The following is a 15,485-nucleotide window of genomic DNA, read 5'->3' as shown; positions in this document are numbered from 1 at the left end:
TGCTCTGAATCAAGTGGAAATGCTCTAGTACATGGTATCAACATCTTTTCTCTAATTATAGAGAGCAATATTTAGAACTTCCAGGCCCAATTTCGGGCACACCAATAGCAGACATGGGGTGTGTGTGTGAGAGAGGGGGATTAAAAGGCCATAAATGACAAACTTTGTAAATTTCATACACAATTGCTGTATTTTATATACACGGGTTATCATGGCAACTATTAATAACACAAAAACTTGATCGTATACAATTGATGATCAAGTATCGCATGCAAGGCCTCACAAAATCCCAATTACAATCAAATCACCATTTTGCGAGGATCAAAAGAAACCCGGATCAGAAAGAGCTCAAATAATCTTTAAGCAAGGCTAAAATGGAATCCTCAAAAGGAGAGCACTCAATCCCCTCAAGAATGATGCCATCCATTCGGGCTTTAATGCCTTCGAAAGATGAAAATTCATGCCATATGTCTCTCATTGCTCCATCCAACCCTAGAAGAGAAGAACCTAGTCCCCCCACGACCTCCGCAAAAGAAGGTTGGTTCTTTGTTACCTCAACTAATGTGACCTGGCGCAGACGAGTAAGAATCATAATCCAAATGTCAGTCAGCCCTAGACGTGAAAATGAAATAACCATAATCCAAATGTCAGCCTAGACGTGAAAACGAAATAGATCAACATATTGAATTACAAAGGAAAAATGCCCGGAACATCCCAAACATGCCGAGATGAAGCAATACAAGTAACCACATACCCATATAAATTCAGCAAAACATCGCATATTTTCATATGTGATCATTTCTTTGTTATTTTATTTTTGTTATTTTATTTTCTAATAGTTTGATCACCTTTATTATTATCCTTGAGAGTAATATAAGAGGCACATCCATCATTCAATATTGATATTTGAAAGGTAAAATGTCATATACAGAGCTTGCATATGGTTAATGGTACATAGCCAGGGTATGAACCATCTGTTTCTCATGGATGGACAGTGGAGACTAATCGTAGTTCGCTACGTTAAAAAATCACCATCCGTTGTTGAGAATCTGCTGTTGACAACAGGTGATGGACATCCCACTAATGGACCATATACCATACACAGGGAGCGTGTACCCTACATAAAAGGTGGTGGCATGACAAGCGAGTACATGAAAGGGTGACAGTAATTTATCCATTTTTTATATCATAACAGTTAGAAAAGTTTTAGCATATTATATTGGTCTTGCACAGCAAGACCAGAGACTGTTAGAGATTTGACGAGAAACTCTAACCTTGCTATCTTGTGGTATGTTGGCCTTCTGTTTTGCAATGGCAACTGCTCGGGATAGACCTCCAATTGCATCCACCAACCCCCGAGAGGCAGCATCCTTGCCTGTCCACACCCTGCCTTGTGCTACCGCTTCCATCTGATCCACCTAAAAGAACAGAAGATTTGCCTTGTTGTATAAATGATATAGAGAAACCAATATTTTTCTCTTCTTGTTGTACTTGTTACATTTTCATTTTATAAAATTAGTTACCTCGAAGAACAGGTCGATACATGGTGGTAATCTTCAAAAGAACATAAAAGGTGAACAGTGTAAGCAAATACTGTAATCCGAATTCTAAATGGTTATGAGCATTACAGTCATTGATCTTGAGAAAGCTGCTTTGTCTCTAAATTGCTTGTACGCATTCCGTGCAAGCTTGGCAAACAGTTCTTCCTCATCTGGCCTGTAATTTCACAACAAAAACCAAATATCAATCACCAGTACCATATCTCTGGGAAGTTATATTAATCCAATGGACTACGGAGAACAGTGGCTCATTAGTTCATCAGTATGCATTAGGTAGTAATAGATGGTGATTAAGATTGGGATCCACCAGAACAAGTCCTCAAGGTGGGTTGCCATCTCTCTTCAAGACCATCCATCATTTCGATTGACAGCAGTGACCCAATAGACCATGCCTTTCCCATGGTCCATAGGCGCCTTGATACTGTAAATTTTTCTTGCCCTGTAAATTCCTGAATACCTATAGTGGAACTTCAATAAGGAGATTCGATAAGGAAAGAATTTGGCGCATCACCAGATATTTAGGGAAATTAATTTGCTTCTGGGAATTGATCAAAATGGTCAATCGTAAGAATGAAAACCCATTTTGAGTAATTACATGAATCATAATGTTTCGAATTTTTAATAAAAATTAATTGAAGTCATTATGTTGATGGATCATCAGCAGATGTGTCAAATGATAAACAAAAGAGTTTCTCTTGTCACAAAAGAGAAACATTAATTCTTAGTGAGATTTGAGAACTCCAAGGTCACCTATTGTTCTAGCTGAATATTTCTCGGTTCAATTTTGTCAGTTTTCCAGCAAATTGTAGAATTTTATTCTTGGATTAATCGTCTCTATTTTCAATACCCTCATCATTTTCTACTTGGTACTTTCTTCATTCTTTATATTTAGGTAGGTCGCTTGGGATTTGAACCATGGACATTGTGCCCTGGCACCTTATGGTCCTAACCACCAAGCCAATACACCAAATCCAAATCTTTCGACATTAGATTATTTGTATAAAATCAAACAAATTTTTAACTAGCTTTATGAAGAGTTTGAAACTTGGATGCTAACCTTCACAAATGTGCTTATAATAAAAATTTCATGCTTATTGTTTGATGAGTGCTTGATTCCCTCAAAATGGAAATGTGCAATGCAACACGATGAAATAATTCCCCAAATCTCCAAGGACTGGAATAAAAAGTTGCATCTTTCTGACCAATTCAACAATCAAAATGAGTCATCTCACCTGAATGGCCGCTGTTCATCATCAAGCTCGGCATATTTGCCTCTTGAAATTGTCTCCTTGTTGAAACCAATCCTTTCATACAAATTCTTTAAGCTGAACTTTCCTGTTTATTCAAAGTTCACACACAATTAAAAAACATTTTTTTTGTAATTATAATTCTTTACGGAGATTTTTCTCTCCCTGAAATTAGATACTTTCTTTCCACAGATTCGCTGATCTTCACATTTCTGATTCCATTACAAATTTAACATCACTTGGCCACCAAAAAAAAATGAGGGCTTGAGATTTTACATAATCTTGGTTTTCTGTTAGATTTTCAATATGACGATGTTCATGCATCATATCCTAACATTAAAAAAAGTGGGTTTATGATGAACTATACCAGACATGTCCCTCCTAAGATTATTGCAGTTAGGGAAGATTTAATTCTATCACTGATTACAGGATGATAGAAAGACTAATAACAAGCTGAATAACTGATCGTGGCAAAAAGAGGTCTACACCTCCAATGGACATGCAGCTTCCAATGGACATGCAGCTTTCGTTTCCCTTCATGCATCATAACATGACAAACCTTCCCTGTCAATAAAAGACAAAATACAATCTCGAATATTTGAAGTTTACGTATAAGGTATAATTGTGCTGTATGCAGATAGGGTCAATTATATGAGTTTTAACAACATTCAGCTTAAGGCATTTCCCCACACCCTTGATATTAGAATGGAAATATTCAAGGCCCACGTGCAGGAACCTCATACATAGGTAGTGGTCCAACTCCAAAATCTTACACTCCTCCAATGTTTCTTAAGGGAAATCCCTAATGAAAAACATTTTTACAATGAGCACTCTATTAACGCACCAAGGAGCCATATTTGTCAGAAGTCATCATTGTACAAGTGATACACCCATTATAATTTTGGTAATTAATAAGTTGTTAATTATAAGGGCATGATTGAAGTCATGGAGTTAGTGAGTACATCAACAGTCTGATTTACCACATGCATTATGAAATCAGAAATTCTTCGGCACACGCACAGGAATTGTAAAGGCAACATGTAAGAGTAGTAGACTAAAGATTCTGGATGAGCAATGAAATAGGTAATTAGAAATTAGATGACAGATTTCTTAAACTGAAATAAAGAAACTTCTCTTATGAGAACTTTCTAAACAATCCCAGGGTACTTTTGGGTTTGGGTTTTCCATTAATCATACTTTTAGGGGTAGCTTTGTTAGAGGACAGTCCTAATTTACATGTGCATGCAATCAAAATTCTAAATCTTTTGCATGTGGTTTGATAGGGATAGGTATGTTCACAATTAAAGCAATCTAAACTAGCATGGTTTCACAATCTGTAATTTAATCATCAAAGTGATACCCAGAAAAGGAAAAAAAACAAAGACCTCATTTTTTAATGGCACTGCGACCCAATCATTTCAGTAAGACAATAGGCTCATTGGTAAAACTCCAATTATTTAGCCGTTGACTCTAGAAAGCTAGTGAATTTCTTAACTACAAGTAATACTAATCTTGCCTGTAACAACTCCGATTGAACCCGTCAATGTAAGACTTTCTGCAACTATCACTCCTGCTGCCATTGCCATGTAATAACCTCCACTGGCAGCTACATCAGCCATGGAAGCAATCACAGGTTTAGATTCAGCCAGAAGCCTGATCTCCCTCCACATTCTGCAACAAATGATTAAGAGTAACCAAAATAGTTCAAGGATGCTGAAGCTTCAGGAGGATTTGAAGTCAAAGACAGTGTGATATTCTTTTATTATTTTTTTCTCTTTCAAAGTAGTTATCATCATTGACCCAAACCTGGTAAATTCTTCAAACACAAATGATGACACACACAGCATGCTAGATTTGATCCAGAAATTACAACTCAGTAACAGGACTCCATGTTATCATGAAGGATCACAACCTGGTTCTTTCAGTTACATCAATAGAGCAGCTAAGAAGGCTGCAGCACAGGCAAAACTGGGTTTCTCACTTTCTTATTCACCGCTCTTCTCAGAGGCTTCATTATTGCATACTTATGGTATCAAAAGAACAAGTGATTCTATTTGAAAGCAAATGATGAAATGCCAGTAATGGAAATTCCTTGTACGCCACACTTAAAATAAATCTACTACTCACAAGTGAAGATACATTCCAGTAATAATGCAATATTTTACTGCAACAATCTTGAAAACTTTTCCATGGGTCTCAAACATTTATCTTAAAAGTTGTCTAATGTACCACATGCCGTCTAAATCAATACAAACAAAAAAAGTAAATGATTTCACCTGTTAAAGAACAAAACCACAACTAAAATTGATACTTACAAATCTGAAGCAAGAGCATCACCTCCTGGGCTGTCAATTCTTAAGATCACAGCCTTATATTTCTTTGACTCTGAAAAAGGAAAGCAGAGAAGTGCTCATATGATGGATAATTTAATGTACAACCAACCAATATTCATAATAATACCAAACCAGGAAATTATGACACGTAACAAAATTCAGTCATGCTAAAGATAATCAATCTTAGATATAAATAAATTGCCAGATTTAGTAATGGAGGGAGATAAGAGAGGACCCAATTTCAACCTTAAATATACATATATTGCCAGTAGTGGAGGGAGAGAAGAGAGGACCCACTCTGTATTGCTTTCGTGGTCCCACTACTTGCATCTGTGCAGTTTTTAATTAGACGGACAGATGCTCTCTCACCTCCACAGGTGAGCCACAATTCACCTAATTACTGCTTCAATAAAATTATCTCAATGCAATTTAAATAGCATAATTATATACCTCGTAAATTACGGATCTTCTCAATGAACTGCTCACCAATGACACCGCTCCCAGGAAGACTGAATCGGCCACGAATACGGCTAATGCTTCCAGAAGCTCTTATTATAGCAATTTGGTCTTTTCCCCCTGTCAATCCTAGGGTCCATTTTCTGACTCTCGAGTATTTCCTGCATGAAATATGAGCACGACTCATAAATTTGTTCTAGTAAACAATCAGGGTTGCAGATTCACAGCGATTTTTCTTAAGATGCCAGGAAAGCATACGGTAACCACCATCCACAAAAAAAAACCTGATGAGTATTTTGATGAATGGAAGCAGCATTGATGAATTCAAAAGTCCCAACTCCCAAGACTCAATTAATAATGAATTGTAAACTAGAATGTACCAGCAAGCTACAATGAATGACAAACGGAGAAGCATAGAAAAAAAAAAAAACAAAATGACAAGTAGGGAAGGGTTAGTAGTTAGTAGCAAAAGCTTTGGAAAGGTTACAAAGATGAAGGAAATCTTTCCTTTTTGAGAATAGGCAACCTCCATTAATCTTATCAAAGAGTTTAGATAACAGATTATTGTGTGATTAGTGTATTAATGTCCTATTCAGGAATAAAGAGTGCGAAGTTTGTCTTGCTAATATAAAAGGAAACTAGAACATTACGAGGATTACAACATTGCAGACATTTTTCTATCTTCGTGTAATCCAAGGGTAAAAGGACATGGCATGAAAATTATATGCATATCAACAAGTTTTCTCTAATCTTTAAAAGGATAATTACCTGTAATCAACTGTGAGAAGATTTTTCTCTTTATTTTGGCCCAATCTCTCTTTTAGCTTTGAAACCACCTACAATGTTATCATCATAAGTGAGAGCAGGAGATCCAGAAAAGAATAAGTAGAGCAACATAAACAAGTTACAACCAGAGAGAGATAAGGGAGGCTGAGGGCGGAAAGGAAGGGAACTGACGGCATAGGCAAGGAAATCATTTCATAAGGTTTTCTCATTTAATAATTAACCAATTCAATTCATAAATTCGACCATCATACATAAGCTATGCTTGGAACCATTTAATGTTTGTTTTCCAGCAGTAGACAACTAATAACCATATATTGGAATCACAGAATCATCCAAGTAATAATTGCAAGCATCTAGATTTAAGAAAATTAGATAGTGGTAAGCCTAATATTCTATACTATTAGATATTATTCATATTTCCTTTCCTCTTTAAGAAAATTAACTACTAGTCCAGAGCCTGGATGTAATTTTTCTATAAACAATGAACTGATACAAAAGAACATTAGCTACTAGTCCACTACCATGACAGTTCGCATTGTTCATATCTAACTTTTTAGCAAGGTTTATATGTTCTCAGAATGGAGGAGAGAGTTATTTTATCATTAGATCTCGTACCGGAGAGAATGGCAGTGAAAAAAAAAAGAAGTCACTTTTTAACTCTTCCTTGGCATGTAGTAGGCTGTCCGAAAGGACACCCTTAAAGAAACAAATTAAAAATGTTACTGTGATACTTTAAGAAAAATAATTGATTCATGGATAGCATATTTAAAGACAATTTTTTAACCTCATCATCATAACTGATGTTTGTAATCCAACCTTCATCCTTCAGCCTTTCTACCCGATAAATTCCTTCATCGAGCAGTTTTGCGATGTCCTCATGCTTCTTACCTAGAGATATTGATGCTCTAAGCAAAAATTCTAAGTTTGCATAATTGAAAATAATACAAAGAGTTATTCCCACAATCCAATACTGCACCTTGGGTAGATGAAATTGTGTCTAACCAGTTTCCATAAATGTTATCAAGTAATGCAGTGAGCATTTCACAGTTTTCTTTTGACATGCTCTTGCGTGTGAGTTGATCACCGGCACTTTTATATTTTCCAATACGTTGTATTTGTGGCTCAATTCCCACTTTCTCAAGGACTCCTGCACGGATCAGTTGTCACTGAGTTATCTATTATACATAGAACAAGCATCATCAATAGCTGAATTGAGCTTCAAATCCAGTACTTTAAAGAGCAAGTCATAAACAATTGAAAAGATGCATTATGAGAAGTGTAAAGTAGTACAATATTAAACCTATAGATACAGTTTATGCCTCCAGGTAACCAAGTTCTCAATTTTATTTCCTAAGCAGCAATAAATACTCAAATAGGATTTTAATATAAGCCTAAACCAGGGGCTCTGTTTGCCTATTGGATACAACTAATGCTATTAGAAAAAAATACTAAAGATGGTTGGCTAGTATCAGCCCCTTAACTGTTATAAAGGAAAATGTCAACCACCCTAAAAAAAATAAAAATGTCCTCCAACTCATAATTCATCATTTGATACCAAGACAAAAAATTATATCGCTATTGGGTTTGTAATCATATGCATTATCCGATCGCCACTTATAACACTCCATTGAAACATGATTAATTCCTGAATGCTAAAAAATATAGCGACAAATAAATATCTATAAAATCAAGAAATCACTGATCTCTTCAATCAGGTCCTGTGCAAATTCTAGTTACCATGGCAGGTTTAGTCTTTAGATTACCAATGCATGAAAGGGAACTTATCTGTTCATTCCTGGTATTACCTGCTTCTTCATTTAGCAGAATTATCGAATATACATTACAAAAGAAAAATTAAATCCCTCTTAGTGTGTCAATATACATGCGTGTTTATTTTATAATTCGGTTACAAATTTGCCAAGTTTTGAACATAATTACATGCTCAAAGCAAATAACTTACCACCAAGAAATGCTGCCTGAACCTGCAAACCATATAAACCTATATAAGCACTCGGAGGAATATAAAGTTCCCCACATGCACAAGCAAGGTAATACTCCTTCTCTCTACAAATAGGGACATATCCGATGATAAATTTTCCTGAAACAACACAATAGAAAATGTGTTTACAAAATTTCCCAAACGTGGTACAACACAATAAAACCTTCAATTTAGATATTGTTTACAAGTAAATCCCAACGGAAAGCATAGAATCCCAAACATAAGCAATAGATAGATAATTCCACACCAAAAGAATCGTTAACAAATATCTCAAGACCCAGAACAAGAAGTACAATCAAGAAATGAAAGCCCATATATAAAAAAGAATGAAGGGGGAAGGGAAGGGAGAGAGAACTCAATTAAATAATTCTTGCAAAAAAGATTTGAAATATGCAAAAGATACTTGAATAACCAAAGTACCTGATTTCTTAAAATTGACAATATGTCTTCGAATTTCTTCAACTTTCCCCCATCCACAATTGAGGGGCTCAATTTGAAGATATATACCAGCAATACGAGGATCATAAGCTGCTTTTATAAAATTTTCACATATTTGAGGGAGAGATAACTTGGAAGAGAAGCTTCCTTGCAACTGATCAAAGATCTAAATACATAAAAGCCAAAATTAGGCTAATGCGGCTAATTCATAAATTTAAAGCAATAAATAATGATACAAAACAGATGAGAAGCCCAAGAAACATTTAAAAAATCCCGACTCAGGCAATATATTCATATGGCCTTTAATACCAGGATTCATATGTCTGACCCTAATTAATTGATGATGACAATGAATGTTGTTTTAAAATTTACACAATTCCAACCATGTCCTTTTCAGCCTACTCCTTACCCCTTCTGAGCCTTTCACTTGAGCCAACTCGCACCTCCTAACAGGTGTTGTAATGGGGTCTGCGCTGTACATGGCCAGTCCACTTAAATCTACTTTCTCTTATCTTATTGCCTATTGGAGCTACACCTAAGTTCTCTCGAATGTATTCATTTCAAATTCTATCCCTTCTTGTCGTGCCACTCATCTATCTCAACATCATCATCTCAACTACACTCATCCTATGGGTATGTTGTTTCTGGACCGCCCAACATTCTGCCCTATAAAGCAAAGCTGATCTCACAGCTATCTTATTAAAACTTCTCCTCCAGCTTCATTGGTATGTGGAGATCACATAAAACTCCATTGGCACATTACCACTTTACCAACCCAGCACTAATTCTATGTGTGACATCTTCCTCAATCCCTCCATTTTTCTTAAATCATCAACTAAGATATCGAAAGTATGCTCTTTTAATACTTCCTCGTCTCTACTCTTATTATCACTGAACTTGTATTCCATATACTATGTTTTAGTCAGCTAATTTTAAAACCTTTAAATTCTAGAGCATTCCTCCAAAGTTCTAACTTTGTGTTAACACCGCTTCAGGTCTCATCAATCAAAACTGTCTTCCGCGGACAACATTCACTACGATATCTCATCTTGTAGGTGCCTAGTTAAATCGTCCACAACTAAGATAAAGAGGTATGAGCTCAACGCTAATCCCTGATGTAGTCCTATAGTTACTAAAAACTCACTTGTCTCTCCACTAGTTGTTCACAAAGTACTTAGCACTCCCTCGTATATATCTACCAACTCGACAAAGTATCTGGAGACTCTTTTCTTTTCCAACATTAAATCTGTTAGTACTCTAACATAAGCTTTCTCTATATTAATAAAGACCATGTGAAGGTCTTTTCCCGTCACCCTGAACTTCTCAATCAGTTGTCTAAGTAGGAAAAGGGCACAGTTAATTTGAAATGCTAATTCCAAAATCATAAAGAAAAAGCAATGTCCACACCAGTTTTAGAACTAAGCTAGAGAGTATTGAGGAAGAATGTAACCAAGTATCGGGATCCCCACCAGGATCATCTATGTAGCGAGAAAATAAATAGCTGAATACAAACCATAATATGAGCATGATACATACAATATAAAAAACACATATAACAAAAGAATGCAAGATATACGTGGTTTACTCCAAAAGGTTACATCTACAGGCATGGCAACCTAAATCCACTATACCGATGCGAGTAAGATCACAGATTTTGGGACACAAAATTACCTCTTTAACCCTCAACAAGAGCACAGATTTTGGACGCAAAGTTACCTCTTTAACCCTCAACAAAACAAGTCAAGCAACCCTTATCTCCCATTTCCATTCCACAGCTAAATTAATGTCAATGTCCAAGAAGAGAACCTTGAAAGCAATAGAGGGTCATCACTAAAAGAGATACCACCCAAACTCTCCATGGAATTGCTTCTTAGCAAGAATCAGCTTGTCACTCTAAAGGAGCCATCATCTTAATATTTCCCTCTCTAGAAAGCTCACTTCACTCAATGTGAAGGTCTTGCCTCTCTATGCAACAGACCCATGCCTCACTCCCAAGAAGAAGCCACATTTCCTCTATCATGCCACCAAATGCGGCACACATTCTTTTCCTCGCATTCCTTATATAATATATTTGTAGCCAAATAACATTCTTTTCCTCGAATTTCTTATATAATATAATTGTAGCGAATAAGAAAGTTCAATGGATTTCCTAGGAAACTTATCAAATATCAATATCAATCCTATACAATAAAGAATTTCCTTATGGCTGTGAATTTAGGATATCATCACTTCAACATTCTAGTCAACCTCAAATAGTTGGAAAAAGGCTCAGATGTTGATGATCATATCAGCAATTTAAACTCCTCCATATTTCTCTGTCTAAATTTTAATAATCTCTACTGAGAGACACCAAACCCCGTTTCCCAAATTGAAACTTTTCCAAATGTTACTTCTTCATCCAAATGTTCCTTAAGAAAAAAGTCAAAATCATCTCTTACAGTTCAAGGACCAAAGTTCCTCTCTATGAATGGTGGGTTTTAAATAATTGAAAAACTTTAAAATACAATTAAGTGATATTCAAAACAGCCGAAATTTGGTAAAATGAAACAGATGAATTCGTCGAGTATTTGTCATAAAACACTTTCTTATGCTCTGCTGTTAGCATTCTTAAGGCGTTCACTTAAAACTAGACTTACACTCCAAATTGTAGCTTGCAAATATCACACAAATTAAATTATTCTTTAGTAATAGGGAAAGCTTTATATGCGACTCCACCCACATATAAAGCATATTTGACCTCTGATCTCAGCTGTCAAATCTAAGTACATGGCTGGGGTGGCTTGAGTCATAATGTCGTCTTAAGCGTCAAAATTTGATCCGACACCATAGAGTGTTTTATTTTTAATTTTTATTATATAAATCATTTTGCAACAAAATTTTGGGCACGCATATATCTGACAGATGTGCACAAATATTTCCTATAATGAAAATTTACCAAAATACCCCTAAAACTTTTGGGGGCATTTTGATCATTTAATTTTATAAACAAATTTGGCTTTTGCTAGATGCCCCTCATTAAAAAGATGGGACACCCCAAATTTCACTCCAAATATTTTGTAAAAAAATATAAAAAAATACAATAATTTAACGTGATATTGTCACGAGCCATCCTAACTATCCACACAGATCGAATAGCTAAGAAGTGGGATCACATATAATTTATAGAGGGTGGGATCACATAGAGATCTTTTCCACTAATTTTACAAAGATTGTCTACAAAAATACCATTTACCTTTGTACAAAGAGATCATAATAATTCTTGTCTCTTGGATTTCAAAATGGGTGGTTGTAAGAGTGTTTGAGAAGACACAAAGTTGCCAAAAAAAAAAAAAAAAAATCTCGGGCTCACCCAAGCCATCTAATTTGAGTGTTGTACAAAAAGGTAAAAAGTCTCTTTGTAAACAATCTCAATTTTATGCATAAAATTTGTATAAATACATATATATATATAAAGCACAACTTTAGAGACCAAAAGATTCCTTTCTTCATTGTGGTAGAGCATCATCCCTAGAGCTCAAAAGGGGAAAAAAAAAAAGAAAAAGAATGATATATTCCTTTCTTGAAATCCAAGGAAGAGAACCAAAACACAGCAGTTTGAAAAAGAATAGAAATAATAATTTCCAAAATGACCAGAATGCCCCAGCACATTTCTGTAATGTACAAGGCACCCATTTGAGATCTATCTTAAAGTGAACAAAGAAAACACCCGCCAACAACATCGGAGGGCTTTATATGTGACTCCACCTGGTTCATCCATCACATTTGACTTGATGGTTGAGATCATCAGATTTGATGGCTAAGATGGCTTGAGTTACAAGCTAACACTTAATCATCAAATGTTGATCAGACAGTTCTTTAAATTTTGTTTTTATTCTACAAATAATTTTAAACCAAAATTTGAGGCATGCATGGATAACAAGGGAACACGTGATAAAAAAAAATTAAAAAAAATCCAATGATGAAAATTTACCTAGATACCCCTAAAAATTATAAAGGCATTTTGGTCATTTATTTTTACCTACAATATTTTCTTTGCATGCTTGCCCTAATTGTCCGATGGGACGTCCAAAATTTCATAAAAAAATCGTTTGATAGAAAAAAAATAAAAATAAAACAGTGTTTGACATGACATTGTGGTATAAACGATAGGCTAATAAGTGGAGTGCATATAACTTATATGTTGTTGGGTGACCTAAAAACATTTCCCACCATGTAAAGAGAAATAAACAAAACCGGCGACTGTTTTGAAACTCGAGGCAATTCTTCACTAGGTTAGGGGTAAAACAGTAATTCGGACTAGGAATGTTTCGGATATCTCCAGTGAAGTTAGCTACGAAATTTCAGTTTCGTGACCGGAAATCGACATGCTCAACCCAATCGTCCATCACGTATGTTCACGGAAAATTTTCACAAAATTTCGGCCAAAAAACTGAAATTTCCGCACTCATGCCCCCAGATATTTTTCAGGGCGATTGAACACCACAAACTTTCGTCAAAATTCGGCAAGACCGGAACCATACCGGGCCACGAATCTTCATGTGCAAGACGCTGCCCTTTTTCACCCTTTCCCATGGCCAAGCGATCAGCATTCTAAGCTTAACCGTGAAGCTTTTCCAGCCGTCGAACTTCTCAAACTCGAACTCACCCGTTGGATAATCGTCCCCTTTAACGCTTCCATTTCCATCTGAAGGTGAAACCCGAGATTCATCAGAAGAGACCTCTTCCTTCTCGTCAACAGAAGCCCTAGTCGATAGCATCCTCCGAAACGAGGGTCTAATTACGAAAGCAAGAGCTCCTTGCTTGAAATTCCAGGTCATTTTGAGTAGGCATGGAGGTCTTCGGCCATGGTGGATGGCTGTGGATTGAGTGGATGAAATTAGGGTTTGGAATTGATAGGGCGAGCGCCTGGAGCGTAGCATTTCTTGTGTTTCAGAGGTTACAGAGAGATATGAGGGAAAATGACAGAATAGAGATACAAGCAATAGTAAGTTTAAACTTTAAAGTGAGAGAAAGAGAGAGAGAAAGAGTAACAAAGACGAGAGAGAGAGAGGGGTTTGGGTTGCTCCACGCCATTCATTTTTTGGATCACATGGCAATAACACGTGGATGCCACACCGATGGTCTAGGAATTCACACGCGAGCGACCGCCCGTTTGGCCGGAATCTAGGATTTTTTATCCCGGAGCCACTCTGAAAGTTTATTTGTTTCGTTGGATTTTGGGAAACTCCGGCGGGAGTATATGTGTTACTCTCACACTTTCGGGTCCATTCTCACCCCTATCTTTAAGAAGAAGAAAAAAGATAGGGTTTCAACTTTATTAAATGGGTACGGTTTGCATAAGGTTGTAACCTTAAACAATTCAATTAAGACGTTCCTCTAAATTTTATCATAAATGTAATTTTGATTTCAATAATTTTTCGGATGATTTGAGAATCTATTTTTACCTCTAATTATAAAATTTTAAATTTTATAAATTGTTAAAATCAAGAAGATCTATAAACATATGAAAATCTTAAAAATAGACTGTCCAAATAATATGTTATAAAATACATTATTCACGGACTCAAAATGTTTTTTTCTTTTCATATTCATACATATCGATGTCAAGATGATCAATTAGAGGGTTTTCCAACATCCAAACAACCTCTTATTATGGATTTTTGAGGTGCATCTTTAATTCTATATTTTAAGGTTGCAACCTTATATAAAAAAATTTCTTATTAAAATAAGTAAAGTAAAAAATTATTAAAAATTATAATTCTAGTATTGAAAAACCTTCAAATCGATCATCTCAAGCTTGACCATTATGATTGTAAAAAAAAATTAGGATTTCAAGCTCTAAAAATAATATATATTATAACGAATTATGTAGACCATCCATTTTGCCCTAAAATTAAGTATTAATGGATCGACAAGTTATGTACCATTTTTTGCGCTTCATATTTCATAATTGGTATTGAAAATTGATTTTAGAGCACTAAAATGCTTTCCAAACGAGGATCCGAGTTTGTTTTCATAATGCCCTAAGCCTTGTAGAAACCGTATTCTTTATAAAAGATTTCTTAATTTCACCCTCGGTACACTTAAAAATAATAATGTCTCGCAACTAAATAGATATCATCTAATTTTTAGAGGGTGGGATCTAAGTGTTAAAAAACTCAAATTGCTTTTTAGAATAATAAGCTAGGGATTCTCAAGGGTTCCCAAAATTTCAAACTGAAAAATTACTCCCAAGGATGTCTTTTCACCAACGGAGTGGATGTACACCATGTTCCCTCGTGAGCATAGTATACCCACTCTTTAAGATTTATTTGTTTGATTAGATTTGAGAAACTCTAAAGCCAAAAGATTTTATACTCTCGCCGGAGTATATCGTCCATTTGTCCCTTGGGCAAAACCCAATACTGGCGCAATTTTAGGAACCCTAATTTTATGGAGGTAGCCTCTTCAACCCATAGACTAATTTTCATATAATAATAATAATAACAATAACAATAACAACAACTTGAACTCTTAATTAATTAGAAAAAGATAATGTCTCAAGATTGAACAAAGACAGTCTAATTTTTTAATGGCAAGATCTAAGTGTCAAAAACTCAAAATTCAAATTTCCTTTAACCTGTCCCAAGCTTGGGTAAAGGAGGTGGGTTAGGGGCCGTTTGGATAC

General features: G+C 35.5%; 1 protein-coding gene across 6 annotated transcripts; it reads right to left on the bottom strand.

Annotated features, from left to right (window-relative positions):
* Window positions 1–155: 155 nt before the first annotated feature.
* Window positions 156–13,787, bottom strand: LOC18434012 (serine protease SPPA, chloroplastic). Of its 6 annotated transcripts, none has more exons than XR_016042092.1 (13): window positions 13,339–13,787; window positions 8,801–8,984; window positions 8,342–8,479; window positions 7,358–7,528; window positions 7,166–7,269; window positions 6,364–6,431; window positions 5,590–5,756; window positions 5,122–5,191; window positions 4,323–4,477; window positions 2,792–2,894; window positions 1,524–1,716; window positions 1,275–1,418; window positions 156–568 (listed from the first exon to the last, which is right to left on the bottom strand). XR_016042092.1 is itself a non-coding variant. In XM_006844087.4 (13 exons), the coding sequence occupies exons 1-13, from the start codon at window positions 13,735–13,737 to the stop codon at window positions 338–340; spliced, it is 2,022 nt and encodes a 673-aa protein (XP_006844150.1). In that variant the 5' UTR covers window positions 13,738–13,787; the 3' UTR covers window positions 156–337. The 6 variants fall into 6 exon arrangements, 4 of the variants coding, with proteins under 4 accessions (XP_006844150.1, XP_088704987.1, XP_020522673.2 ...); XR_016042093.1 differs by having other exon boundaries at window positions 7,198–7,269; XM_006844087.4 differs by having other exon boundaries at window positions 1,629–1,716.
* Window positions 13,788–15,485: the final 1,698 nt, after the last annotated feature.

This window comes from Amborella trichopoda, chromosome 10 (assembly GCF_054954075.1).
Source record: "Amborella trichopoda isolate Santa Cruz 75 chromosome 10, AtrichopodaSantaCruz75HAP2 v2.0, whole genome shotgun sequence".
Lineage (NCBI taxonomy): Eukaryota > Viridiplantae > Streptophyta > Magnoliopsida > Amborellales > Amborellaceae > Amborella > Amborella trichopoda.
Note: the sequence above shows the minus strand (reverse complement) of the source record. Positions and strands in the feature narration are given on the sequence as shown.